This window comes from Bacillus rossius, chromosome 1, assembly GCF_032445375.1.
Source record: "Bacillus rossius redtenbacheri isolate Brsri chromosome 1, Brsri_v3, whole genome shotgun sequence".
Classification (NCBI taxonomy): domain Eukaryota; kingdom Metazoa; phylum Arthropoda; class Insecta; order Phasmatodea; family Bacillidae; genus Bacillus; species Bacillus rossius.
In genome coordinates this window covers 370,526,945-370,553,860 of record NC_086330.1, presented here as the reverse complement: position 1 = coordinate 370,553,860, position 26,916 = coordinate 370,526,945, and the positions used below count along the sequence as shown (strand labels likewise).

General features: G+C 39.8%; 1 protein-coding gene across 4 annotated transcripts in view; it reads left to right on the top strand.

Annotated features, from left to right (window-relative positions):
• Positions 1 to 26,711, top strand: part of LOC134528447 (protein Smaug homolog 1) — a 41,002-nt gene extending 14,291 nt beyond the window's left edge. For all 4 annotated transcript variants that reach the window (XM_063362064.1, XM_063362063.1, XM_063362065.1 and 1 more), the window contains exons 6-11: positions 1,059 to 1,236; positions 2,764 to 2,960; positions 4,067 to 4,259; positions 7,463 to 7,670; positions 9,361 to 9,619; positions 12,266 to 26,711. In XM_063362064.1, coding sequence (XP_063218134.1) covers positions 1,059 to 1,236; positions 2,764 to 2,960; positions 4,067 to 4,259; positions 7,463 to 7,670; positions 9,361 to 9,619; positions 12,266 to 12,454 — 1,224 coding nt within the window. In that variant the 3' untranslated portion in view covers positions 12,455 to 26,711. The remainder of the gene's footprint in view (positions 1 to 1,058; positions 1,237 to 2,763; positions 2,961 to 4,066; positions 4,260 to 7,462; positions 7,671 to 9,360; positions 9,620 to 12,265) is intronic.
• Positions 26,712 to 26,916: the final 205 nt, after the last annotated feature.

The window sequence follows — 26,916 nt, the reverse complement described above, 5'->3', positions numbered from 1 at the left end:
AATTCACTCAATGTCCTGTCAAGTTCCACAGTCCGCACTCCTCACTGGAGCTAGGCTCAACAGTGATTCGCTACTCAGTCGCACTCTTACGGTCCTGTTGCTCCTTGTCGTGCTGCTCTCGAGGGTGGTCTCTCAACCTCTTCGCCGATGTCACACTTCCCTTCACTCGCAAAATTCTCTGAACTCTCGGAACTTGCTGAACTCCCGCGGAAGCCGGCGTCATAGCTTATATACTCGTGGCGTCCTTCTCGAAGGGACGAGAGAGGCTGTGACGTGTCGCACCATCCCGGGCTGATCTGGCGCCCGAAACACCCAGAACAGCGACGCTTATTCAGGGCAGCCTCTTTAAGCCAGGAATTTCCAGGCCGCTAAATGTGACAATTGCCCGAGGCGGGATGGTGCGCAGGGAGTGGAGGGGGGGTGGGTAGCGAGGACCCTTGTAATTCGGCCAGGCATACCTGACGTCAGTGGCCATGTGGGTCTACCAGCCACCTCCGAACTTGGCACGCGTCGTGGTCCGGTCTGCATTCGTAACAATACTGTTGATTGTAGATACATGTAATCAGAGGAACAACTAATTGATTCAGTTAATTGTTTTCGGAATTGTATTTTATTTAGTAGAACCATGTTATGGGTGTTGTGACTATTGAATTAGTTGATTTTGCTGCAAATAGAAAGGGAACGGAAGTGATTAACTGTGAATAATTGTGGTATTACTGTTATGGAGGTATAAAAAAAAAATGCAGATTTTCAAGAGACTTCATGTGAACTTAATTTATATGAATTTCTTAATTTCTTTAATGGAATGTTACGTCCAGTTACATTAAAAAATTGCAAAAACTGATTCCATATTCACATTCATAAGTATAGCTATGTTCAATGAGTGAACAGCTCTAATTCACTAAGATATTTTTTTTTTACAATGAGCACGAATCTAATCTAAAGCAATGTTATCTACTGCACTAGTGCACTGAATTATTTTCTCTCTACTGCTTCTGTGGCTGTAAACGCGACCAGGACCAGAGGCACTGCAGGGCAACGCGGTGCTGGTGTTGCAGGACGACCTGTCCGGGCGGCAGAAGCCTCGCAGCTTCTCCCTGTCGTCGGAACCCGGTCCGCCCCTGTCCCCGCAGAGCTCCCTGGCCTCGTCGGGGAGCGGGTCCGAGTCCCACCTGGACGACCTGCGCTTGGGCCTGCCCTCGGAGTCCTCCGGCACGCGCGACGAGTGGCTCAAAGGTACGGCCCGACGCCCCTTGGAACTAACGCAGCTGCTCGAGGAGAGACAATGTAGGTATTTGTCTACGTACACTTTGTGTCTTATATCTCGAGACCCGGAAAATTCGCGGATTCATTTAGTCGCAAGCTAGAATGCATACCTTCACACTCTCGCACTGTGTTCATGATGGGCACGCAGTTGTCTGGACACGCCCGTCTACGACCGTGAGCCAACGATGCCCAGCTAGGAGAGAAGTAGGCGAATCAGGTAGTGCCAAATAACAAGGATAAAAATGTTCTCACTAAGAAATCAACCAATGGGAAAGTAAACATGGGTCCAGCACGCCCATAACTTTGAATTCTATCCTGAGGCCAGAAGAATCCGCGAAATTTCCGGGTCTCTACTTATATCAAAGTTTGTTATTTATGGTTACGCCGGGTGCACAAGACGCACTGCTACACCACACTATGCCTAGAGACAGTTCAACACAGTCTTCTCGCGACGGCTTAACATCCTATTTTCGTTAAGTTTTTTTCTTCCCACACCCACATTCTTGAAACGTAATTGTTGTCATGAAATTCCTTCAGAAATGTATTTAAGTCTTTTCTTGCACAAAACATACAAATTGATTTGCATCCAGCTCTGTAGTGATAAAAACTCAAAATACTTACAAGTGATCAGTCTGCTGTAAACTTAGTACAGCATGCCCTTGTTTAGAAATGTTTTGGACTCGCACGTACGCAGAACACTGCAGCCATCAGACAGTCTGGTAACGATGAAATTGGAGTAGTCATTTGATGTTGCCTCGTGTCTGACGTTGACAGTTTTGTGGCGGCGTAAAATTTCTTTCCACTTGTTAAAATAATATCTTTCACTTCCAACATCGAGCAATCATGATGCCATGTTGAAGTAATTAATTTAATGCAAGCTGGCGAATCATGTTATACAAAAACATTTTTTTTGTCTTTCGTATACCAAAGCGAATTTCACGTTACATTTTTGATACTTTCTGGTAAATAAGTTTTGCGTAAAAATAAGTTAGTAAAAATTTGATTTACATGTATACAGTCATTAAATTGAAAGCCAAAGATTTATTTTTGTGCAATACATGTTGCTTCCTTTTTACGAAGTGTACTGTTTTCAAGTTTGCGTTGTTTTTTCATTTGCCGTTACCACGATAGCTTGTGGTGTTATTAAATATATTAATTTGAATCTCTATGATCTCATGATTGGTTAGTGTTTTAATTTTAATAATAATGTTATGCGGACGTAAATCAACTAAAACACAGCAATCATAACTGTTAGAGATCATGACATGAGAGATTGGAATTTTACAAGAACATAAAATTATGGATTTTTATCAGTTTTAAACTTTTAATTATGTATTTCACAAAACTTGCAAGATTTTCAAATGTAAATTTTCAGATAATATACTTATATTTAGACCTCATAAGTGTTATTTTATAGGTTAACTTTTTGCTCATTGTCCCTACTTGTAAATGGGATGAGTGCTTGTGTGTGACGCACGCACGACCTTGCCGTGACAGATGTGGGGACGTGGCTCAAGTCTCTGCGCCTGCACAAGTACAACTGGCTGTTCGCGAAGCTCAGCTACGAGGACATGCTGGGGCTGACTGAGGAGAAGTTGTCCCGCCACAACATCACCGAGGGCGCCTGCCGCAAGATTGCGCTCAGCGTGTCCAAGCTGCGCAACCGCTCCAAAACCTTGGCCACGCTCGAGAAGGTACCGCCCGCCGCCTACCGTGTCTTTGACGTTGCTCGTGCCTGTTTCGGAGCTGGAGGGGGGGGGGGGGGGAAGTTGGAAGTTTCTTTTTCTGCAAAATTGGTTGGGAATGAGCTGCGAGCCATCCTGCCGTCCCCACTGAAGGCCGTGGTTAGCTAGCACTGAGTGCACGTGGTCGTTGTGCCAGGACGTGATGGGCGGCGGGGACCTGCGCGGGGCGCTGGAGGAGCTGCGAGCCATCCTGCCGTCCCCGCTGAAGACCGTGGTTAGCTAACACTGAGTGCACGTGGTCGTTGTGCCAGGACGTGATGGGCGGTGGGGACCTGCGCGGGGCGCTGGAGGAGCTGCGAGCCATCCTGCTGTCCCCGCTGAAGGCAGTGGTTAGCTAGCACTGAGTGCACGTGGTCGTTGTGCCAGGATGTGATGGGCGGCGGGGACCTGCGCGGGGCGCTGGAGGAGCTGCGAGCCATCCTGCCGTCCCCGCTGAAGGCAGTGGTTAGCTAGCACTGAGTGCACGTGGTCGTTGTGCCAGGATGTGATGGGCGGCGGGGACCTGCGAGGGGCGCTGGAGGAGCTGCGAGCCATCCTGCTGTCCCCGCTGAAGGCAGTGGTTAGCTAGCACTGAGTGCACGTGGTCGTTGTGCCAGGACGTGATGGGCGGCGGGGACCTGCGCGGGGCGCTGGAGGAGCTGCGAGCCATCCTGCTGTCCCGTGGAAGGCCGTGGTCAGCTAGCACTGAGTGCACGTGGTCGTTGTGCCAGGACGTGATGGGCGGCGGGGACCTGCGCGGGGCGCTGGAGGAGCTGCGAGCCATCCTGCTGTCCCCGCTGAAGGCAGTGGTTAGCTAGCACTGAGTGCACGTGGTCGTTGTGCCAGGACGTGATGGGCGGCGGGGACCTGCGCGGGGCGCTGGAGGAGCTGCGAGCCATCCTGCTGTCCCCGCTGAAGGCAGTGGTTAGCTAGCACTGAGTGCACGTGGTCGTTGTGCCAGGACGTGATGGGCGGCGGGGACCTGCACGGGGCGCTGGAGGAGCTGCGAGCCATCCTGCTGTCCCCGCTGAAGGCAGTGGTTAGCTAGCACTGAGTGCACGTGGTCGTTGTGCCAGGACGTGATGGGCGGCGGGGACCTGCGCGGGGCGCTAGAGGAGCTGCGAGCCATCCTGCTGTCCCCGCTGAAGGCACGCAGTGAGGAGGCACCACAGGAGAGAGAAGAGACTGAGAAGGAGAGACGCGGGAGCAGCGAGGACCTGCTGTCGGACGAGGACATCCCGGCCCAGTTCTGCCGGGTCATGGGCCGAGGTAACCACCTCCTAATGTAACTACTTGCACCCAGTGTTTGGAATATAAGGAGCTGAGGTTGGCCTCTCTTCTGTTCACTTGAATACAGTATGTCAATCCTCGTTAGCAATTAAAAAGCACCATTTTGAGCAGTTCAAACTCAAAACCTTTAAGTGTGGCTTGACAGCATTGACACGCATAATCAAAAACAAACACAATCAAATACAAACACTTTACAGTAGAATCTTGTTATAAAGTACATCAATAAAGCCCCAACTTTTATACTTAGTAATGAAAGTACTTTATTGTGAAAGTCTATATATTTACCTTTAAAACGTAGTATTTTTGAATTTTTAAAAATAATGTAGTAGGGGATCAAATGTTACATTAGCTTGGAAGCAAATATTTGTAAAACAACAAGAATTAAAAAAATATATATATTTAACTTACTACAGTAGCCTAAATTCTAGGCCTACATGTACAAAATTTATATCTGTCGAACACAAAATGACAAATTGGTTAAACTATTTTGCAGATATGTACATTTATTGGGACAGAATTCCCTTGTTATCTCATAGGTGAAGTCTCTTGCGACCAGCAGATAAAGATGACTGTTCGTACAATTTAATAAATTTTTAGCGATTGTTGACAGTGTAGTGAGGACCAAACCAAATGACAGTGCTACATCTGCATTTCTCCTTCAATGTGAACTGCTTGAGTTTCTTTTTATCTTTTTGGCCAACCATCCTGATTAAAATGGGAAGCCCACAACTCACATAGTTTCGGTTCCCTACCACGTCCGTTTAACTTCGGATTTCTCTCAAAAATTGAAATTAAAAAATCGAAGCGTTAGGTTAGGTTAGTCACAGCATGCTTGTTTTCATTTGAAACTTCTGATTTAGCGGTTGAAGTGGCGTTAATACCAAAACGCAAAACATTTTAAAAATCTTCGGAAATTCTTGCAGGGAACCGAAACTATGCGAGTTTTGTAGGCTTCCCGATTAAAATATTCAATCGACAATATTGTTTGCCTCGCGCCACGTCAAACGTAAACAAACCTCGCATCCATAGATAACCATAGCGCCGCACTAGTAGCGCGCGTTGCGAGCATGGCTGTGCCAGGCGTCATTCCTATCTTCATGGCAACACAATTAAAGCGTGTCGGCCATGTTGTGACACAAAACAGTTCAAAACTTAACCTGCATAAATTAACATTGAATTTTTTATTACGTATATAAGATAAAATATAATTTTTATTTAACGTTTGTATCTGCGTTAATAAAAACTTTTAAAACGTGCTCTACAAATAACCAAAAAGCTGGCGCAACTAAAAACAATTGTCTTGAAGAGGGGTGAGACAACAATCGATTTAGATCGTCTCGTGCACTAAAGTGTGTGTTTCATGGAGGAGGAAGAATGGCACGTTATACTGTAGTATGATTCAATGAATCATTGAGACATTGTTTGTTTACGTTTTATAGTTGTTGACGATTCTTGAAAGCGATAAAAATTAATCATAACGTACATTTATATTTAAGAACTCCTGTGCAAAAAACAATTATGTAAAATTTTCCTCATAACTGGAAAAGAATGGTCGTTGTATTGAAAGGTAGGAGGCGTTTTTAATGTTAAAGTGAAATATTTTTACATTGTTTACATTGGTGTTTTGAGCGGGAATTTAAAATCATACGTTGAACTGAAAGATACGTTATTCTGAAGTACGTTGTAACGGAATTTCACTGTATTTAGCTTTTAAGCTTAGTACTAATATGTTACGTCACTTCTTTCACAAAACATTTTTGTGTAAATGCAAATACTGTGTTGTTTTCCATAATTGTTGCAACGTTATTTTAAGGCGTGAAATTTAAAAAAAAAAAAAAAATTCTTGCATAAATGTTGCATGATATGTTTGGTCCTGCTGTTAGATTCCGAGTGACTTCTATAGGTAGTAAACATGAAAGGATAAAGCACCGTGAAACAACAATCTGTTTTCAAGTTGCTGTCAGGGAGTTTGGTATTTTTAATGGAAAAATACGGTTATTACAATACTCGTTTAAGATGTACCTGCAAAATTCAATTTCCCGTCCAATATGGGCAAATGTATTAGTCCCGTAGTTTTCTCAATAAGATATACATAATTTTTTTCATGTCTGTTTTATAATAGATACATACAGCAAGTTATTTGCTACTGTCGCATGGTGTTAGATCGATAGTCGATATTGACTGTCGGTCTCTAAGCGCTTGAAACTATGGTAATTGCTTCTTTTAATGGCATTGCAATGGAGAGTCCATGTTTTAAATTTTTATAATCTTTGGTGGTTGTTTATTTTTCCCACTACTAGTACGTGTGATGAAACGAATAGAAATATATTGTGTTTTCAAGTTTGAAATGTCACAAATATGCCCTGTTTTGTATGATTCACGCAATTTTCTGTTACGATTAAGCGAGAGTAGTGAAAAAAATTAAAAATACTTTTTGCTTTTTTAAAGTTTGCTTATTGTGCATATTTTTTTATTACTCTTGCATTATTTGAAATGCATTACCTTCATATTATGAATAACCTTTCACAGTTACACAAAATTTCATTTTGATGTTCTCAGTTTAATATCATCTTGTAGCAATTTATTAGTGTAGAAAGTTGACAACTGCAGTAATTTTTTTTTAATTGGTGTTTACCCAAGTAGATAGTCCAAAAAAATTTGAATTTTTTTTTTTTTGGTTGCAAAGTCGAGAGCAAGCCTGAAAAAAATTGTATGTAACCTTAGGAAATTCTTGATTTTTTTTTTTTTTTTTTTTCCCCCATCTTCTTTCCACATTTAGTTGACAGCAATATCATTAGACGTGTGACTAGTAAGTCGCACAATTCAGGGAGGCTGGAAATCGGCGGTTGTCCGTTGCGAGAAACCGCCCACGCGCTTTGTTGGATTTGTAAATAGTGCTTACCCTATATTTATATGAACTAATCCAAAGTGTTGGACGCTTCAAAATTCAAATACTGGCGCCATTTTGCTGCCATTAACTCAAGCGATCCTGGTGACCACCAGGAAAGACTCAGTGGTTCATCTGGTACCGGCGTCATCGGACGTCCAGCTGCTATCGTTTTTGACTTTCATGTTATCTGTTAACAGTTTCAGTACGAAACACGCTCGCTAGTGTCGTTCGGGGGGGAGACGGCAGAGACGGAAGCGAGGGTGGCAGGTCGTGTTTGGAACGCGCTGTGCAGTGTGCACGCAGCTGCTGGTGAGCAGCCGCGCGGATGAGGAGAGCGCGCGGCTGTTCGCGGGGCTGCTGGAGCGAGCGGCGCAGCATGAGGCGTTCGGCGCGCCGCAGAAGAGGAGGCTGCTGACGTGGCGCGCGCAGGTGCAGGACGCGTGGCAGTGCTTCCTGCCGGCGGCGCACAAGGGCGCGGAGCACCGCCAGCCCCGCCACAAGTGAGCATCCACCGGTCCTCCGTACCGTGTTTTTTAGGGAAGAGATTTTAAAATGATTTGTTTGTGATCAGGGGCGCAACAACTAAATTTTCAAAGGGGGGGCAATATACCTTTTTATAAAAAATAATCGATCCCCCCCCCTATTGAAGCGGGGGGTCCTGGGGTCCTCCCCCGGGAAAATTTGTATTTTAAGGTGGAAAATGGTGCTATTTAAGCAGTTTTATTATCTAAAAATTGATTGCACAGCACTTTCTTTGCCCCCGGTTGGCCCCCCCCCCCCCCTCCCTGTTGCCCCTGTTTGTGATGGCGATCTGTGTGTTACTTTTTTTTTTCCTGGTTCTCGGTTCGGTTCTGGGTTAACCTCCACACAATTTCCCAGTCACGCGCCAAAGCTAACAGTTCACAAGCAATTAATTTAAATTATAAAAAAAAAAAATGACAAAAGGCATAACCTCAAAGCAATTGCAAGTTTACATATTCATTGTAATGGTCAAACAGTGTAACCCTCATGTTGACAATGGTGTATTAAAGGAGGATATATGTACGCACATAGTTTGTGTTCTAGTTGAATATGTTGTAAGGTTGCAAACCTACTACAGTTCATGAATGATTTTTAAGTTAATATTAAATAATAATAAAAAAACTATTGAGACCTGTGTTATTTTTTTAACATGTCTACTTATAGTTATCTTTACCCCTGTCCGCAAATGAAAAGACGGACAAGTACAATGGTCAGGATCTCGGCACACACAACTCTTCTTTAGGTTCCAACACTTCCTCGGGGGTTGGGGGGGGGGATGTTTGTGTTTGTTGCCATCTGGATGAACTGGCTCGAGGAGCTTGTGAAAGGGAGGAAGACTGTGTGCACTGTCACCGTCGGCAATGTTCACTTTTCGCACGGGGCCTGTGAGGGTCTCCGGCAATATGTCCCCGTAGCGGCGTTTTACCAGAAGTCTTGCTGTATCTTCACTGGAGGATGGTTGGCTATTAAGCTTTCCGTGGTGCCGGTATTATTCTAGCGGTTCTTGTTGCCGGTGTAATTGCTGAGAACACGGATTGACACACAACTACTTTGTGAACACACTACCTTCGTGTTCTCCACATTGTAGCACTTAAGTATATTAATCATCTTCTATTTGCGTTTCACCAGGAATCTTTTGATTTTTTTATGTACTGTATTGTAAAAAATATCTATCGGCTTGTAGAGTGGAAAGTGTTGTCTTAAGTATACAATAATATAGAAGTGCGTGTGTAAAACAATTTTCAAAATGTTATACTCATTTAAATTATAACTTTACATAACCCTTATTTTAGATGCTGTAGTGTCACAAAGTAAATTACAAATGTATAAAGACCGGAAAAATTTGCTGGTTCAATGACCTGTAGGATGAACGCCATAGTTCTACGTACACTGGGTCAAATGTCACCCACTCATTGGCTGCTGTGTTTTGAGACGTTACAACGTTGCAGCCTGTGATTCGATGGTTGGGTGTTTCTCATTGGACCAGAGACATCCAGGTGAGTTGTGAGCCAATAGCAGAGTCAGCACTGAGGTATAACTATGTATTTGTATGTTAGCCTATCGCAAAATGAATTCGCGAATTTTTCCTGTCTCCACAAATGCAAAATGTAGATGGACAACATGCTGAGTGGTTGTCTGCTGGATGACGCGGAGTGCTGCTCGCCACAGGTGGCACCACCACAGCGGGCAGTTCGCCCTGACAACGAATCACAACGGCTTCTCTCACGGGCACCTGGCGGGGCGCGGGCAGCGGTTCGTGTCGTCGCCACAGCCGATCCAGGGGCAGCAGCGCGGCAAGGGGGGCTTCGGCCTGTACTGTGGGCCGCCGCAGGTGCACCGCAACAGCCTGACCATGCTGGGGGCGACGGCCGGGGCGGGGGCCGCCTTCCTGGCCAAGAGACCCAGCCTGCAGGACCCGCTGCCTGAGGTGCGTGCTTCCTCGCACTCGACAGGCAATCCTGGCTGTTCACAAAACTGAATTGAAACATATAGTTTAGCTGCATGACGCCCAGCAACACGTAGAAACGGTAAACGACTGACGAAACTATTTACAGATGGCACTGCTGAACACGATGGCCGCCACATTGGCGCACTCACGATCGATGGCGCCAAATTCAAATATCCAAACCACCACACATTCTAGCACTATGCCCAAACACTGGCTTTCAAACGTCTGTCGTGGTTAGCAGGATTCAACGTGAAAACACGAAAATCCGTTACACTTGAAACTTCGGTTTTACGTATGTTCACGGTTCCACGGATTTCATTCATAAAATCGCTACCTTTGTAAAATCGGAAGTGGCCCGTTTTGACTCTCCCTCCTCCCTCCACCACGAAGAAAAATACTGTTTAACTTTTTTGAACCTAATATATTAGGTATTATGTGTGTTTATTTGGTCATAATGAGTAAAATGCCATTAAATATTAAATACAGTAGAATCTCGTTATAGCGAGCACGGTAATAGCGAGAACACGGCTATAACGAGGTATTTTTGAGGAATTTACGGCGTGGTCGCTTGAAGCGCGCTTTTGTTATATGTCTGCTTTATCTTCACCGCTCTCGCTCGGCACTAGACATCTTGCCGTTGACGCCTGTCACATTCTTCAGCCTTGCAGTCGCCACCTAAGTGCGTGGCTTTAAAAATAGAATCCCATCCTTTCTTTCTTTTATCAAACTTCCGTTAGTTATCTGTGCCGTGTGTAGACAAAGTTTGAGATTGGAACAGAAATAACGTAAGAAAGTATTTTTTACAAATTAGAAATATGTATGTTTTTGTTTTTATAATCGCGTATTTTCACGTTTTTTTGGTTGTTATCTTAAAAGAGATAATATTAAAAAGCCACTCTAATGAGATTTAATTGCTTCATGGTTAACAAAAACTATTAATTATCAAATATTGTTATTTGTTTATATTCTATTTATTATTATTTACACGACGTCATACTGTACGCGTACGCAATACGACTGGATTCGTTGCTGCAACATAACATAGCATGTTATGCCTTATGCGGTATCAGAAGTAACGAGTAACGTAACAGAAGTAACGAGTACTAATTGTTATAGTAACGAATACATACGGGTACACATTTTTTCGTTACTTTTACACCTCTAGTAGGCACTACCGTATTTATTTCCGAATCGCTAGGGCAGTTTTCTTGTAACTTTTGTTTCGGTCAGTTGTGGTATCTGTCCGGGAAAGGGGTGGTGATGGTTTGAGTTTAATCCCAAATTTATTTTCTAAAAAAGTTGACAGGTTTCTTTAAATGAAAAAAGTATAGTCTTCCAGCGACTATTACTTTAGAGGCGTACGTGCGTTGCCGCAGCCGCACTCCTGTTTTTTTGTAAGGAATTAAATCGTCGCGCTACACTAGCACCACCTGTTAGCTACATCCCGAACCAACATGGCAGCTAACAGACAGCCCACGTCAATAGATAGCAGGCCAAGATGCTATACTTACGTGGCGTGGCAGGGTATTCTGGTTATTTTGACGCAATCGGTGATCGCATCCGTACTTATGGGGTATCGTTTTAAAGAGAATTCACACGTCTTCTCACAGAAATTAAGATTTCGTTAATATAACCTGTTATTTTCCAATTATACAGGTTTAAACACAATTTTTATGCTATTTTCTATTAATTTTTATTTTTTGGGGGCCAAAATTTGTCCAATTCGGTTATAGCGAGGACACGGTTATAGCGAGGATCAAATCCGGAACCGTGACACCTCGCCATAACGGGACTCTAGTGTACTATTAATGCAATGAAACGTGTGAACCTGGAATGCGCTCTGGGCCTCACCAATCCCGCCGCTTCGCGGACAGGCGGCCGTTCTCTCGCAAGCCTGCCCTGTACGCTATGGCCGGTCTTGTTGACAACTTACTTGATATGACCAAGAAGATAGTAAATATATGTTACAACTGTCAGCAAACTGAGGAAAGTTCTGTACGTGTATGTAAAACAAGTCTGCTGAAGGTTTTTCTCGAGTACATACTTTACTTTCTTCTCTCACTATGCACACGTTGCATTGGAATGCGGAGGGCAATTAGAGTGTGGTTCATTTCCGATGAAATAAATATTTTTACAGCCCTGCTAAATTCTTCAATGCGAAAAAAATTTTGAAGTTTGTGATTTTTCAGCAGAAATACTGCCATGTGACTAATCAACAATGTGTACCTTGTTCATGTTTTTGTGAAAATATAATATCTAATGTCTTAATAACTTACACAGTATATATTAATGGTAAATGTGGAGACAAAACAAATTTTTTTTTTAACACATTCCTCTTTTTACGTTTTACGGGATTTTGGATATTTTTTCCCTGGTCCCTTAAAGTCTGTAAAAAAAAAAAAAAAAAGTTGTACTGTATACTGTATTCTACTTGTTGAGAATCCATTGTGTTCTTATATGACTAAAATAATAAAACGAGTCTCCTTTGAAGAATACTTTTCACTTGAAAGAGTTACAGCAATACCTGCGATGAGAGTAACTGCTAGCGACTGGGGAGACAGAGTTGCTTAGGCAACTCCTGTGAAGACCTGTGCGTGGCAGTAGCGGCAGGGTTATCCGTTGCAGCCGGGGCCGCCCTACAGCATCCTGCAGAGAGCGGTGTCTGCGCCCCTGAAGCCCAACCCTCCCGGCTCGGGCCTGGGCTTCGGGGCGGACCTCGGCCAGGGCTCGGCCGACCCCGAGCTCAACTCCCGCCTCGAGTCGCTGTGCCTCAGCATGACCGAGCACGCGCTGGGCGGCCCGGGTGAGCTCTGAGCCTCTGCCACCGACACATTCTCAACATCTTGCTCTCGTCATTTTTCAACTCCGGTGTTTTTGTCTGGTACCGTGTAGCGTTCACATTTTTTACTTGCAGTGGTTTTTTAAAAGTATCGTAACTGTGTTGACTGTTTTTAATTACGACAATTTAAGGATTCTCTGGCGGGCTCAGATGATAACTTTATTCACTGGAAAAAAATAATAACCTGTTTTATAATAATACATGTGATATAAATGTTTTTTGTTTGTATGATGTTGGTAGCATTCAGGGAGAAAGCATTATTTCTGATCATGGGAAAAAATTTTATGTGTACAGTGTTTTTTAATTACAATTTTTATTTTGGTTGCATGTTGAATGAAGTTAAGTTATGTTTGTTAAAGTGCGAGAAATTTTAAAGAAGGTAATCATGTTTGACGATAAGGGCAGGTGATTATTTTGTATTTGATTGTTTTTTACGTTCATAATTACCGTGCGTGGTAAGCTGTGAACAGTTGAAAGGTTTTTGAAATGTTAACAGTGATTAAGAATGATTGTATTAATTAACTTGAACAACTTTGAACTAAAGTATGTGCATTCCTAGAGATGCACATTGGTGTTGCATGTGTTGGTATGTGCATGCAAAGCAAGGCGGTGGTTTGACGCATGCACGTTGAGTGCAGTTGTGTAGCTTGTATAGACACAGTGCATTGGTAGGGTGCAGGCATTAGTTGTCGGCTTGTGGTAGTGTTATGTGCATGTCCTTGTAATGCATAGTGTGTAAGCTGTGTATCAGTTGACCGTTCACAACCTGACAGTGTTGCTGATGTATTTAGTGTTTGAAGCGGCACTCGCGCAAGTGAAACAAAGCTGCTTCCTAGTGTCCTTTTAATTATGTAAGTTATTAGTGTTTCCAATCGAAAGTGAGTACAAAGTGTTGTGGAAAGAGTTTGTATTTGAGGTGGGGAGGTAAGCAGTAGTACTTGTCGTTTGTATTAAGACTTTAAAGTTTTAGTGTTCCTTTTACTTTTAAGGTGATAATTTAATTTAAAATAGGATTTAAAAAATTTTAGTTGAAATTAAATTGTTTTACTGGCATTATTTTCAATAATTTGTGATAAGAATAAGAAAGCATACTGTTAACACTGGAATATTTTTTTACTATTTTTTATTTCGTAGTGCTGTTTGTTTTTCTATATTTGCTTGTTGCTTCCTGATCAGCCTACATTAGTAAAAATTATTTGTTTTCTAATGAAAATTGTAATATTTTTAATTTACTTTTGACTATACTTCGTATGAAAAATTTCATTAATTTATACCTATTAAAAATAATAAAATATCCATACTGAGACTGTAATACATACTAGAAAATTGAAGTTGATACACAGTATATGTGAATAGGTACTAAAGTTTCTCTAATTTTGTTGGCGTAGTTGAACTCACCATTCCCATTAATAAAAATCGACATAAAAAATATGAAGCTTCAAAAGCAGTGCTCTTCCGCTGTAGTGATGTTGGTCCTGCTCTTTAGTTCCTTTTTTTTTTCTGTTTAATTTATCAGCTACTGAGAACCGTTAATGTTTACCACCACAGTCTTGCAGCCTAACCTTTCCTGGTGAAAATACATTAAAATAAACATACGATAATGGAAAAATTGTAAAATGATTGATTATAATGAAAACCATAATATTTTTAATATTTAAATTTTTGGAAACTTTAAAATTTTCATGATCTCTACATATTTTTATATTAGCTGATCTATAGTACCCAACCTAACTTTGTAGCATTTTTTTTTTAGCAACATAGTAAGTACTCAAAAATATTTATAATTATGAACTTTTTAAACATATTTGGTTTAAAAAACTGTTCTAGTTTTCAAGTGCTTTTTTAATTCCATTAAATGGATGTACCAAAATCCTGCACATCAACTATAACCTTAGGAAAAAATCGAAACCAGCAGAAAGTTAACTCTGTATTATTTTTTCTTTGGTATGTTTGTGATGCACCTACGGAAAAGGGAATGACTTAGTTGATTACTTACCATAATCTTTCCAATTCTAAATATTACCTTGAATTTATCCCTTGAATCCGAATAAAGGCGTCAATAATCAAAAATAAAATGTATGAGAAATGAAAAATAATAACCATGGTGTAGAAACATTCAACGCTTTAGATGTTTGTTGCACTGAGTAAGCAGAATCAATACATATCATAATTTTATTATTTACCTAATTACATATCAAATATCTCGGGGAATGCTAATATGATAAATATGTAGAAAAGAATTTACTGCAGGTTTGAATTTATTGGATTTCCTCCTATTTTTTCTCTTTTTTTTCCTCTAATCAAAATCTTTAAAATTTAGTGATTTGGATATTTGACAGTTTATTCCTAATATTTACATGCTCCGGATATAAACATTTTTGGTTTGAGTCTGACATGTTCCTTGAAGTACTAAACAAACATTCTCGGACCATTGTAGGTGGTAACAAATACAACCATTTCATAGATAACTTTCGTGGAAATATATAATGTAGGCCTTGTCAACTACACAGTTGCTAGTATTTGTTTTCTTGAATTACCCTTTCTCAAATATTAAAAGAAATACTAAAATGATCCTCCTAAATTATTAAATCTTTTGAATACTTAGGATTAAATTGCCTATCTCTAAATGCATGTTATTTCAAACAAAGCAATAATGAATATTGTTTGGTCATTAATGTTACATCAACTATGAAGATGGCAACACCTGCTGATTTACGTAAAATATTAATAAAATGATTAAAAATATATGTGAACATAAATGACATGATAAGAAGCTTTTAATGAAAACATTTCAATATTTGGCTGTGAATATGGTTATGTAAAATGTTCTGACACCCAGGAAAAAAATTACCAACGTTTTAGAAATATTTTTTTTACAGTAAAATTCATAAAATATTGTAGGTAAGTTGCAAACAGCACGACAGCACCTGCTAGTCCATTCTTACTGTGCCAACTAGCGAAGACGATATTGCAGTAAGAAGTGAGTTCATAGCATAGTTAACTGGAAATAAAATCAATGAAGAATTAATCGATAATGAGGTTGAGAAGGCTGGCTATTTCATTTTGAAGTGGTCAGATAGAATATGACCAGAAAAATTTTACGTTTTATCAAATTTTGAATCTTAATATTTTTTACTAGCACATTAACTGATAGAAACGAAGAGCAAACATTTCTACAAGCTAATGTAAGATTAAAAATTACTTGGTTTTAAGTGTTGCACAAGAAATCCGAGACCTTTTTCCATTCTTCATCAGCACTCATAAATTAGTATTTTTATTAAAAAAATTTTTTTATCAATGTCCTATGTTGCACACCATACAGAAGTAAATTGTACCTGTTGCCCATATAAAAATAATACTTTAAATATAAATTTGAAAGTTTAAGCAAAAAGTTTTTATAAAGTCAATTACAATAGATTCCCAATCATCTGGTGTAATCATTGGGAAGTGGTCCACGGATAACTGAAAAACCCCATTAAAGCAAAGTAAAGAAAAAAATCTGTTTCATCTCGAATATCTAGGCAAACACTAACATTTGCCCTTTGAAGTAACACCTTAATTCGTTCCCGTGAAACCTTGTGCTAATCATAAACAGCGCTAGTCGAACACATTTTTTTTTTCCATAAGAGATTATTTCAATCAAAATAATTCATTTTCTAATTAGGTGAGTGTGCTTGCTGACTAACCATTTTGATCAAGACCCTACTCCTGTTACAATTAATTTACAGTTTGTCCAAATTCATTTGACAACATTTAAATAAATGTTGAATTACATTTCGAAATTAATAATACTAAAATTAAATTTAAAAATTCAGCTTCACATTCAATAGCAGATGCATTATTTTTTAGTTACAAAATAAGTTTTTTTATGTAGGAGGTATATTTCAATTATAAAATTTTATAAAGCATAAACTTAATGTTTTATGTTATTAGAAAAATTATTTAACCAGTTAACGTTGACGTCCCTCGGCTTCTGGTCCCTATTTCCCCGTTTACTTAAAATTCCTGTTGTGCCCGTTCTGCTCTCGTCGGTGAGGTGTGGGTCCAGGCCGACGTGGCCGGGACCGGGGAATACGGGACCTGGAGGGAGAGTGAGGTGAGGAGGAAGAATGGTAGGCGGTTCCACGGATAACTCGATGTTAACAGTTCCACGAGCCCCTTTTATTGTAGTTTTGAGAGCCTGCCGCAGCCTGGCGGATCCGTCGCGGAACGAGCGCCCTTCCCACGACGACCCGGACTCCCGGAAGACCGTCCCGTCCGTTAACACGTCCCGACACAAACTGGAAATTCTCCCACGTAACAATGTCCCCGCTTAGTCACTCCACAAAGATGCGTGACACGTGCGCGGTCCGTTACGTAAAAAGTCTCGTAATGACGGCGAAGGTTCGGCGGTTCGTAACTACGCTTACGCGTTCTAGGACGTTTGACTGGTGATGTAACTCGTAACCCGTAAACTCAACAGGGTGAGCGACTCGGCGGATGCAGCTCAGCTGCCGCGACAACCCGTGCAGTTACACTGTCGTCGGACCACGAGCGCAGAAGACGCGCCTTGCGAGCAGCGCGGAGCGGCGTGCACGTCTGTCCCTGATCGAGCCCTGAGCAACACTGCCCTTCCCCGCCCGCCAGCGGGCCGAGGCCCGCGGGCCGCGGAGGAGGGGAGGAGAAATCGGCCGGCGTGGGAGAGGCCCCCCCTCGCGACGCGCCTGGCTGCGATTACATACTAGCACTGCGAAACATTTGAGAAAATTACAAGATTATTTACACAACTTAGCGAGACGTTAATCAAAAGTAAATTTACATAAGAATTAATAAATTACGATTACATTATTTTCACACTTATTGATGTTCGCGACCATTTGAAAAATACATAAAGCAGAATTATTTGTAACACTAAAGAAGCTCACTGGTATGCTAGGGCGCACGCGGGTGCGTCCCTGGCCGTCGCACTACACAGATGGTGCACTGGGGGGACAGACTCCCTCAGGCCCACGTCGGTGGCCAGGTACGGCCTCTGCATCTGGGAGGGTACGACGACTGTCGTCAACGTAATACCAGACTCTTGTTTACTAAATGTGTGTGTGCCATGATTTACCACTAGCACATCCTAGTAGGTGCGAGGTAAACTAGCCCTGAAAACTTCTGGCATTACTCTCAGTAGCTGCTGCTCACATGCCTGGCATACAGGATGGCAGAATATAACCTTGACTTGCTGAACAATCGGGGTGTTGTCCAAAATAATTATACAGTAAAGGAAGCGAATAGCTATTGAGGAAAGATCCAAATATTGTTTTTGATTCGTTGCTTTACTAATTCATTGCTTTGTATTTAACGCAAACACAGCTGTTGCTGCAATTGTGCGTGCACAGATATAAAAGGTCAGAAAATATTTTTATGTCGGTAATTTATGAAATTGAAATGTGGCACGGGTTACCCACAAACCGAATAATCAGCACCCGGATAATCGGGAGTGTACTGTATTAAAAATATATTTGAATTTGTAATTTTGTAAATGCTATTTAAAGAATATACTATGGACAATTATTTTAAGTAATTGTTACATTTTCAAAAACATTGTTTCTGCACAAAGAACAAAGAAGTACATCTATTTTTTTTCAGGCTGTTGAATGATTTGTTTGACATTTATAGTTTCTTCCTGTGTCTTAATCTGTCCACCACAGCATGTCTTGTTTGCTACTATCAAACAAGACTAATGAAAAAATTTCTGCTTGTTGATGTAATTTAATGCCTAATAGTAGTAGTCCTAACAAGAACATAAGAGGATTCATGATTACTTTCATTATGTTTTTATGGATGTAATTTTATTTTAAAGAATTATTATTTTTTTACTAAATCTTTTAGGAAAACTTATTTTGCATACATCATAAAAATGGATTTGGTGAGTTTGCATTACAAATTTAGTATACTTTGGTTATGGCACACTTGTATAGAGAGGAAAATTATTCTTTTGAAATTAAACTTAATTTTTTTTTTATGGAACAAGACTTCAAAAACTACTAATGAAATTGAGGATTCACGACACTTTATTAATTAAAATTTTAATAAATCATGAAATTGTCTTTTAATGTCTCTTCCAATGAGTAGTATCGGTGGAACTGATATATTCCTGAATAAATTTTGCTACTACATACTCCGGGACCAGCATGCTTTGCACTGCTAGAACTATCTCGTGTGCAGTTCTCTGTGTGGGCTGCCACCGACTAGACGTTGCGTCCTGAGCTGAGAGTGCCTGCAGGCTGTTAGAAGTAGCCAATCATAATCACGGCTGGTCTCGTCCGGTCGCTATCCCAACTGCGCTGCACGGGAGCTGGGACCAGAGAAACAGAGGGCCTTTCCCACTTTTCAACTGCCACCTTACCGAGACAAAAACTGCTGCTATATGTTTGGTTTAGTTTCAAAGAATTCATGAGTTGTCAACTCTTTGAGTGAAGGAAACCCTTTTGAATGACGAGTCTAGCTGGGCTGCACTCAGTCGCTGAAAACCGCGAGTGTCCGTGGAGTGTGACGTTCAGTTCGGAGTCGTGTAGTCCGGGAGAACCTACCGCCAGACTGGCTCGCTAGGACCACTCTCACTGGGGAAGGGTCGGAACAGACATGTGCTCTGCTCACTGCTCAGACCTCCATCATGACTCCAACCATGCAGTCCATGCCTCGAGTTCCCAGTGGGTTGATGCTGCGGACGTACCAGTTTTGACATGCAAGTGTGCTGTGAATTGCTTGTGTGCTTTTAAAGATTAACTGACAAAGCGGTACCAAAAATTAAATCACCGAGTCATTGGACCAGCCAAGGTTTTTTTCGGTGTGATTGCTCATTTCAAAATATAAATTCCATAATACTAAAATGTTTTTTGACGTGTAGGAACTGACAGCTAATCCTATGATATGTAATTCCCTTTCAGATTAAGCAAACCTGTTTTATTCCAACTTTTCCTGTCTTATTTATTGTCAGTTTTATGATTTTATGTTAAATGCAGTTAAACTTGTGTAGACTAAAATTGACGGTGACATACAATATCCGTCTTTATTACTACTGCAGGTGAAATTCTGGACCTAGCAGGGTAGGCGAGTTACTTCTTGCCGAGCTTGAAGCAGTTTTGTTTCACTTGCGTGAAACTGTGTAGCGTGTAGACATCACTAGTGTGGGTCGGAGTGCTACTGTAGCAGCACAGTGTTAGGCCACAGTTGTGTAATCAGTGATTTTAGTTCCCTTCTTGATGATGTTTTGATTGGTGACTCTTTCTCTAATATCTGTTTACTGCATTAGTTTTATATCCTTATAGTACTACATCTCTTGTTTTCCATTTCGGCTGTAACCGGCACTTTCTGTTGTGACACGCGTTTGAAATAAACTGGTTCCCTACGGAAGTGGCCATGCGGTCGAGCAATATGTTACGGATGTACCGTATGTTTCTTTAGTTTGAATATTCAGTATCGTGTTTGTTTGTCAGCTTTATCGAACCAGACTGTTGTTCCGTGTAATGGTTAAAAATGAATGCCTTTCCTTGAAACAGTTGTGTGTACTGCCAAACTGGGTTTCTTGAAATTGTCACCGACATACTTTTTGCAAGACTGCTGAATTGTGAGACCCGTTGCGCAGGTTCGACCTCATCACTGCCGGTCCAGTGTGGGTTTGTTTTTAGCAAAGTCTTAACTAGTCAAGCGCAACACCTTTTGTATTTAACAAGCAGTTCTGCTGGTGCAGTTTGGCTCGTGCAGCAGAAGTTCCAGCTGGTTTTACTATCGGGGGAGTTTGTCAAATAAGTGTAGGGGCAATTTCGAAGCTGCTGTCGTAGCATCTGCGCATTATTTTTGTTGGTGTTTTTTTGTACAAACGTGTAATTTTGGAAGCAGCTTGGGGTATTTGTGTTTTGAATTAAAGACTGATGTAAAAACAAGACGTTTCTCCCCCGATATGAGGCTTTAATACAAATATTATAGTGTGTGTTTTTAATTTTTATAGTTTGCTTGTTCCGTTGTGGTGTTAATGATGTGAAGTAGTGTTAATATATAACTCCTTAAATCACATATTTGCAATTATCAAATTAAAGTAGTGCTTTTGTTCCTTGAAGGTGTGCAAGGCATACTGGTTGGGAACTGCGTTTCATATCTTCTATTTATTTGAGCTAAAGCAGTAGAGGTGAGCATTGCCAGTTCGTAGCTAGCATGACTTCTCGCCGGTGTCGGCGGTTCAGGCCGCAGAAAGCAGTTCGCATGTGGCTGTGTTTCGTTGTGCTATTGTCATGTTGCATGCAGTCCTGACTGCCCGCCCGATTGGTGGTCCCAACTGCAGATGTGCGACTTCTATGTTGCATAAGTATGATATTGTTAAAGAAGTGTTCAGAAAGTAAGAGTAAAAGTGTTTAAATATTTTTAACAGTACTATCCTTTTTTGGATTAAAATAACTGTTTTGTTTTGGAAGCAAGTGGTGATGTTTGCAAGGCACACTGTTCATCAACAGTTGACATGCTCTGTTCTGTTTGCTAGTTGTTGTCTTGGGTACGTATTCTTACACTTGATAGTGTCTGGGATCTTTAACTTAATTTAATATTGGCCTTCAAACTTGATGTTTTAAAATATACTGTGCTACGGGTTACATCATACTAAAAAAAAAAAGCCACGTGAACTGTTTCATAAGTGTGAAGTCAGCACAGTGAATATAATCTTCAGCATAGAGGCAGTTATGTATATGTATGTTCTTTTTATGATTTAAAAGATATTTTTTTATAATGAATTTAAATCTAAGTTTTACTGTTTTTTTTAATACCTATTCTCTCTCTCTCTCTTTTTTTAGCTTTATAGTTGACACATTAAAATACAAAAAAGTGTGTACTTTTTACTAGTTATTTTGCCATCATAGTTCTTGATTTAAGGTTTTTATTATCATTGTAAACCATAGTTATGAATATCAAAATGTCCTTTTAAGTTAGTGAAGAATTTCAAAACCTAAGGGGTCATTCCATACATTTTTAAACTTACTATTTGAACATTTCTTTTAGTGTTTATTCAGTAGAATTATAAAGCTTTTCAAATTTTGTTCACTGTACGTGTAGAGTGTCCGAGCAGCGCAGGTAATGGATTCTGCAGGGTTTTTGCTCGGGTGAAGCCCAGGTCTTCCTGGAAGACTTGACTGTGCATTGTGGGCCTCTAACACCTGCCATCCACGGGAGGGTGGCATCCAGCAGAACTGTATTTTTGGAAGTCTCCAGTTTGACATATGCAGGCCATTAGTTTAAACGTTTCCTTTTAGTTTGTAAAATTCAATATTATTTGCCTGCCAAAATACTTGGAATTTGCGTGAATTTTTTTTTTAAACATTAGATTGTATAGTACCATAAAAAGTGGGGGCTTAAATATGTGTTGTTGTTTTTTTCGGTTGCTCTGGTGTATAATTTCTGGGTTTGCGCACTATTCAAATCGTTAACTACTGAGATGGCTCCATAAAATGCAGTTTTGCCGATGTGCACGCATGCAGGTGACTGGTTTGGCTGATAGGGCAGTGACCCTGCGAGCCCGGATCTCTGGAGCTGTCTGAGGGCGCGGTTAGAGGCAAGATTGTGGCACTTGGAGATTAACTGGTCTTTACAAATCACACCATTAAATTAAGTGAACTTGGACAAAATCACAGAAATAACATTTGTCATCACAATTCAAATTTTATACGGACATGTGATGTAATACAAATGTCGGGTGTGATTTTGTGTGCTGTGGTAAGCATTGTTCTTTCAACTGGAAATGACTATTTTTCTTTACTCTGTTGTATGCTATTAACGGTTTTAGTATTATATTGTGATAACACTGCCATATAGGACTGAACTACACAAATATTATACTGAAATGTTTTTAAAACAATATATATATATGTATATAATATATATAAAATAAATAATCTTGCCTCTAACCATGGGTACTGCTTCATCAGTGTAGTTTTTGCTCATCTATCTATTTTGTTTTGTTGTATACTTATGCTAAAGTTGAGGAATTTCCAATTACGTGTAGCTACGAACAGATGGTGTGTTTTTGTGGCACTGTTTTTAAGGAAATTAGAAAATTTTACTTAAGTTCTGTTGGAAATAAATTTTCTGGTTTTTAATCATATAATTTTAAAGTGCAAGTGTTTTTTTTGTTAGAAATTGTTAATGTTTATCTATAAACCTCTAATATGTTATGTTGTGATATTTTTTATGTCCCTGCACTCGGCTTCAGTTTGTGTTATGCAAAGTAGTGGTTTGATGTGCAGTTCATCCCGTTTAGTGTTTGCGGACTCTTTACGCTGTAGCCTGTTCCTCTCCGCGGAGAGGGCAGCCGTAGACGTCTAACCTGATAATTAATGTAATTGTACATGTGATACAGTGCAGTCACTGTTTAACGTAAGACTGAACAAAATTTCATTGGTGTTAAAGAAATATAATAAATGTAGTATTTAGATGGAAAGTTTATATCTACAAACAGTATAGTAGTTATTCATATAAGGTTTCAGAAGTCTGTTACATATGGTGGTAATAACAGCACAGAATAGCCTGGCTAAAGACAGGAGCGTCATGTCCGAGTGGAGAGGTTGCCTGGCGTGCTGGATGTTGGAGCAGCTTTGCTCTGGAGCAATCTGCTCATCGCTCTTTGTACTTACTTGCTGTAGTTCTTGCTCGAAACCTTGGTGCAATCCGCCAAACTGGATCACGTGAGGAGTTGGCGATGATATCGTCCAGATAGTGGCTGAAAAAGACTTCAGTCAGCATAGATCTATAAAAAGTATTTTGTTTCAAACCATTGGACATGAACTGAGGAAGAACAGAAGCAGTGGTGATTGGCTCTCGCATAACCCGACAGTGTTAGCACAAAATATTCTTTCTTGTATGGAATGTGGTTACTGATTAGTTGCAGTTTGTTGGAATTGTTAGAATTTGTCTATGAAAGATAATGAAGTGGAACACAAAATAATGATCAAAAAAATTCAATGTGGGAAAATTTTGGCAAGTTAAACTTTAATACTTTTTTATTTTGTTTTTTTTTTCCTTGTGTTGTGGAGAATTCAGATTTTCAAACAGGCATTACCAGGGTATAATTGAGTACATTTTGCATCTGTGGAGCAAGGCCAGGCATTTGTCAGCAGAGACATGGCTGAATTTGCCAACCTTTCGTTGGTTGTGTAACGTATGTAATTTGATGTTGAATGGTACTGTTCATACAAGAAAACCAGCTTTTGAGACTTTCAGAATGGATGCTTCGGTTCCTTTAGCCAGGATATTCAATGTGGAACTAGTTTGTAAGGTTGGTTTGTGTTCTTGGAGCTAACTAGACATACATAAAAGTACAAATGTAGTCAAGAGTTAACACTACTTCAGAAATTGTTAGTGAATGTTTAATGAGGTATCTGTGTGTCAGATTGGCCGGCAGCTTCTCATGTTCACAAACATTAAATAAATTATAACTTCACAGATTTTTTTAGAAGTCACTAAAATAATAAATACTCCCTATTTGTTCTCATTTTGCCGAGACAGCACAAATGTCGGAGCATCGGACCAAAACATCCTTGTGTAAAAGTGAATAAGACTAAGGCAGTTGTTTTTGTAACTTGTGTAAACATAACTTCCCCCAAGGTGCTATCTTCACAAGACATCAAACAGTTGGAATTTTGAGAATTGTAATTGTCACTCGGGTGCAATTCAACGACGTGTGGGATATTGTTAGAGCTGTGCCGATACAGATCAGCAGAAGCCAATTTTGCCGATATTTAGTTGAATCTGCGTTTCTGCTGATTCACAATAAGTTTATTAATTTTCAGCTGATATTACTGAAAAACAAGTGTCTGCTATAACCTAAAAATCCACGTGTACCCATTTCACTTTTCATAGTACTACATACTTTGAACGTTTGAACTTGCATCATTTTTTAGCTATGTTTGCCAGTCATACATATAACTTTAAACATCCTTTGTTTTAATAAATTTCTTGAAATTAATACAGCGTAAATAAATATATCACCATCACTGTAAAGGTAGGAACAAAAATGGATTTATTTAGATTATGGCTGCCATTACAAACAAAGGTAAATACCAACTGCTTGAACAGCAAATAAATATTTGTAATATCGTAATGGAGACGAGTTGAATTTAAAAAAATAATTCAATAATGTAAGGCTTTACATAACGTTACATATTACCTTTCCGGTTTCCTGTGGAAAGTTACCACATTAAAAGCATTTGCGTGTGAATTTTCGCTGTCGTACACTTTAATTTGGTATTAGAATCGCCATTCTTGAATTGTAAACATGTACAAACTCTCACAATCTTGTACATTTTATAAATTCTCTTTTAAACTTTATATTTTGTGAATCAATATATTTCATAGTTACCTATTATTAAATTATCTTATTTTATATAATTTCGTATTAAATGAAAATTTCATGTTTCATTAAGCAACCAACAGGTTGGTAACAAAAAAATGAAACAAGCTGGAAATACTTGTAAAAAAAATTATTTTCCGTTTATAAATGGAAAATTGAGAATGTTTGTTTTTATGACTATAGACAGAAATTGTCTCTGCTTCAAAATACCTGTGTGTACCTGCTACTAGTATTACATCTAAAAGACTTTTCAGCAAATGTGTAGTTTTTGAAAAATAATTATATAATATATATACATTAATGACAATCTAGGAATTCAGTACTGTCGTAGTTTAGTTTGTTTTGTATAGTGAGCTAATGAATGCTATGTAAATTGTGTTCAGTTGTTTATTTGTAAAGTTTTTAATGACCGCAAACTTTAGGCAAGCACTTACTTATTTTTGTATTAATATTACTGTTGGTTAAAAAGAAGAAATCCCATTCAGTTCATCTTAGGTTATCTTTCTTTTCAATTAACTTAAAGCTTACTATAACTAAAATACATGTCCATTTGCATTGCATGCTTTTCTAAGAATGAGACTTTTGGGTAATTTATTAAATTTTTGAAAATGCTTAAACCAAAATGTTTTTTCCCACCGAATCGGTTCGGAATTGGTGAATCGGCAACAGTTGAATCGGCGTATTGGCTTATCGGCAAAGTTCTAATATTTGTATGTAGTAAGATATAATATTTGAGCAAAAAGTGCTAGTGTGACGTGACAGGGCTTGTACTCTGGGACGCGTGGATGAGATGGGTAGAGTGGTGGTGACGTTAGTGACGGAACACAAGCACTTTGATGCCGGGACTGGACTCGGGTGACGGGAGTTGAAGGGCAGATGTTGTGACCACTTCACTGCCCTGAGTTCGGGTCTCCGACCGGGCGTGCAGCCATTTCCACAGGTGTCTTTGAAGGTAGTGTCTTGACAGTTGATTTGTTATTCATCCACAAGCGAGGCAAGATTTCAGATTCTCATGGTTTGATTTTATACACTTATTTAAATCCCATGATTTCTCTACTGGCTAAGTATTCATAATACTCACTATTGTGTGTCCTTACATTGATCGATAGCATCTATATTGCATTAGAACAAAGCAACAGTACAGAGAAGAAATAACATGTGGGATATGGTTATGATGTGATATGCTTTCGTCACTGGAATGTTACATTTTTAATTCATAGCTAGCCTCTTAATGTATGACCGAAACTATTCATTCACTTGAATTTATTTTCTTTTTTCCTTCCAACATAATATTTGAGGTAAAAGTAATTTCTGTAGAATTTAATCCAAAGATTTGAGTAACCTGGCCTAGTGTGTGTCCCTCAGTGCCCCGTCGGTGGGCGTGGTGGGGTCAGTCAGTCCATTAGTGAAACTGAGCGATGCAGGGTCACATTTGAACCGCAGTTCCACGTGTTGCATATCACCTTGTAATACCATTTACTACAAAATCTTTACTCTTGGAGCAACATAAGACACTCCAGGCTGTAACCTTTGTACCAAAGCATGATGTGTCCAGCACAAGAGAAGACAAGCTGTGAGCTGAGTATTGCTTGCCTAGCTTCTGGTGTCGTGACCAGTTGAAATGCATGTCGGTGCAATTGCCATCGAGTATCACTACCTGTAAACAGAAATCTCTGCTCTAAGCATGTGAATCAGTTTTCATTAACGAATAAAACAGATTTTTGTGGTCAGCCATTCAGTGTGTTTATATTCTTTGATATACTTTAAATAATGTAGTACTTATCTGTGTGAGAAGAAAAAAAAAATCTATATTCACCAGTGGGTGGATGATGAATTGTTTTTCAGAAATTTTGATTAAACATCCAAGAAACACAGTTGCGTTTCTCTTTACACTCTCTCCCACTTTACCTATTGAGTTTAGTTTTGTAATGATATCCAGAAAATGTTTTTTGTAACTCCAAATTGAAGACTGCTGTCAAGTACTAGGTGAATATTATTTTCCAATGTCCTTTGTACGATGAAGCTCCAATTACACCAGCAATATTTAAGTACAGTAATTAAGTGAGAAATGTATTATGT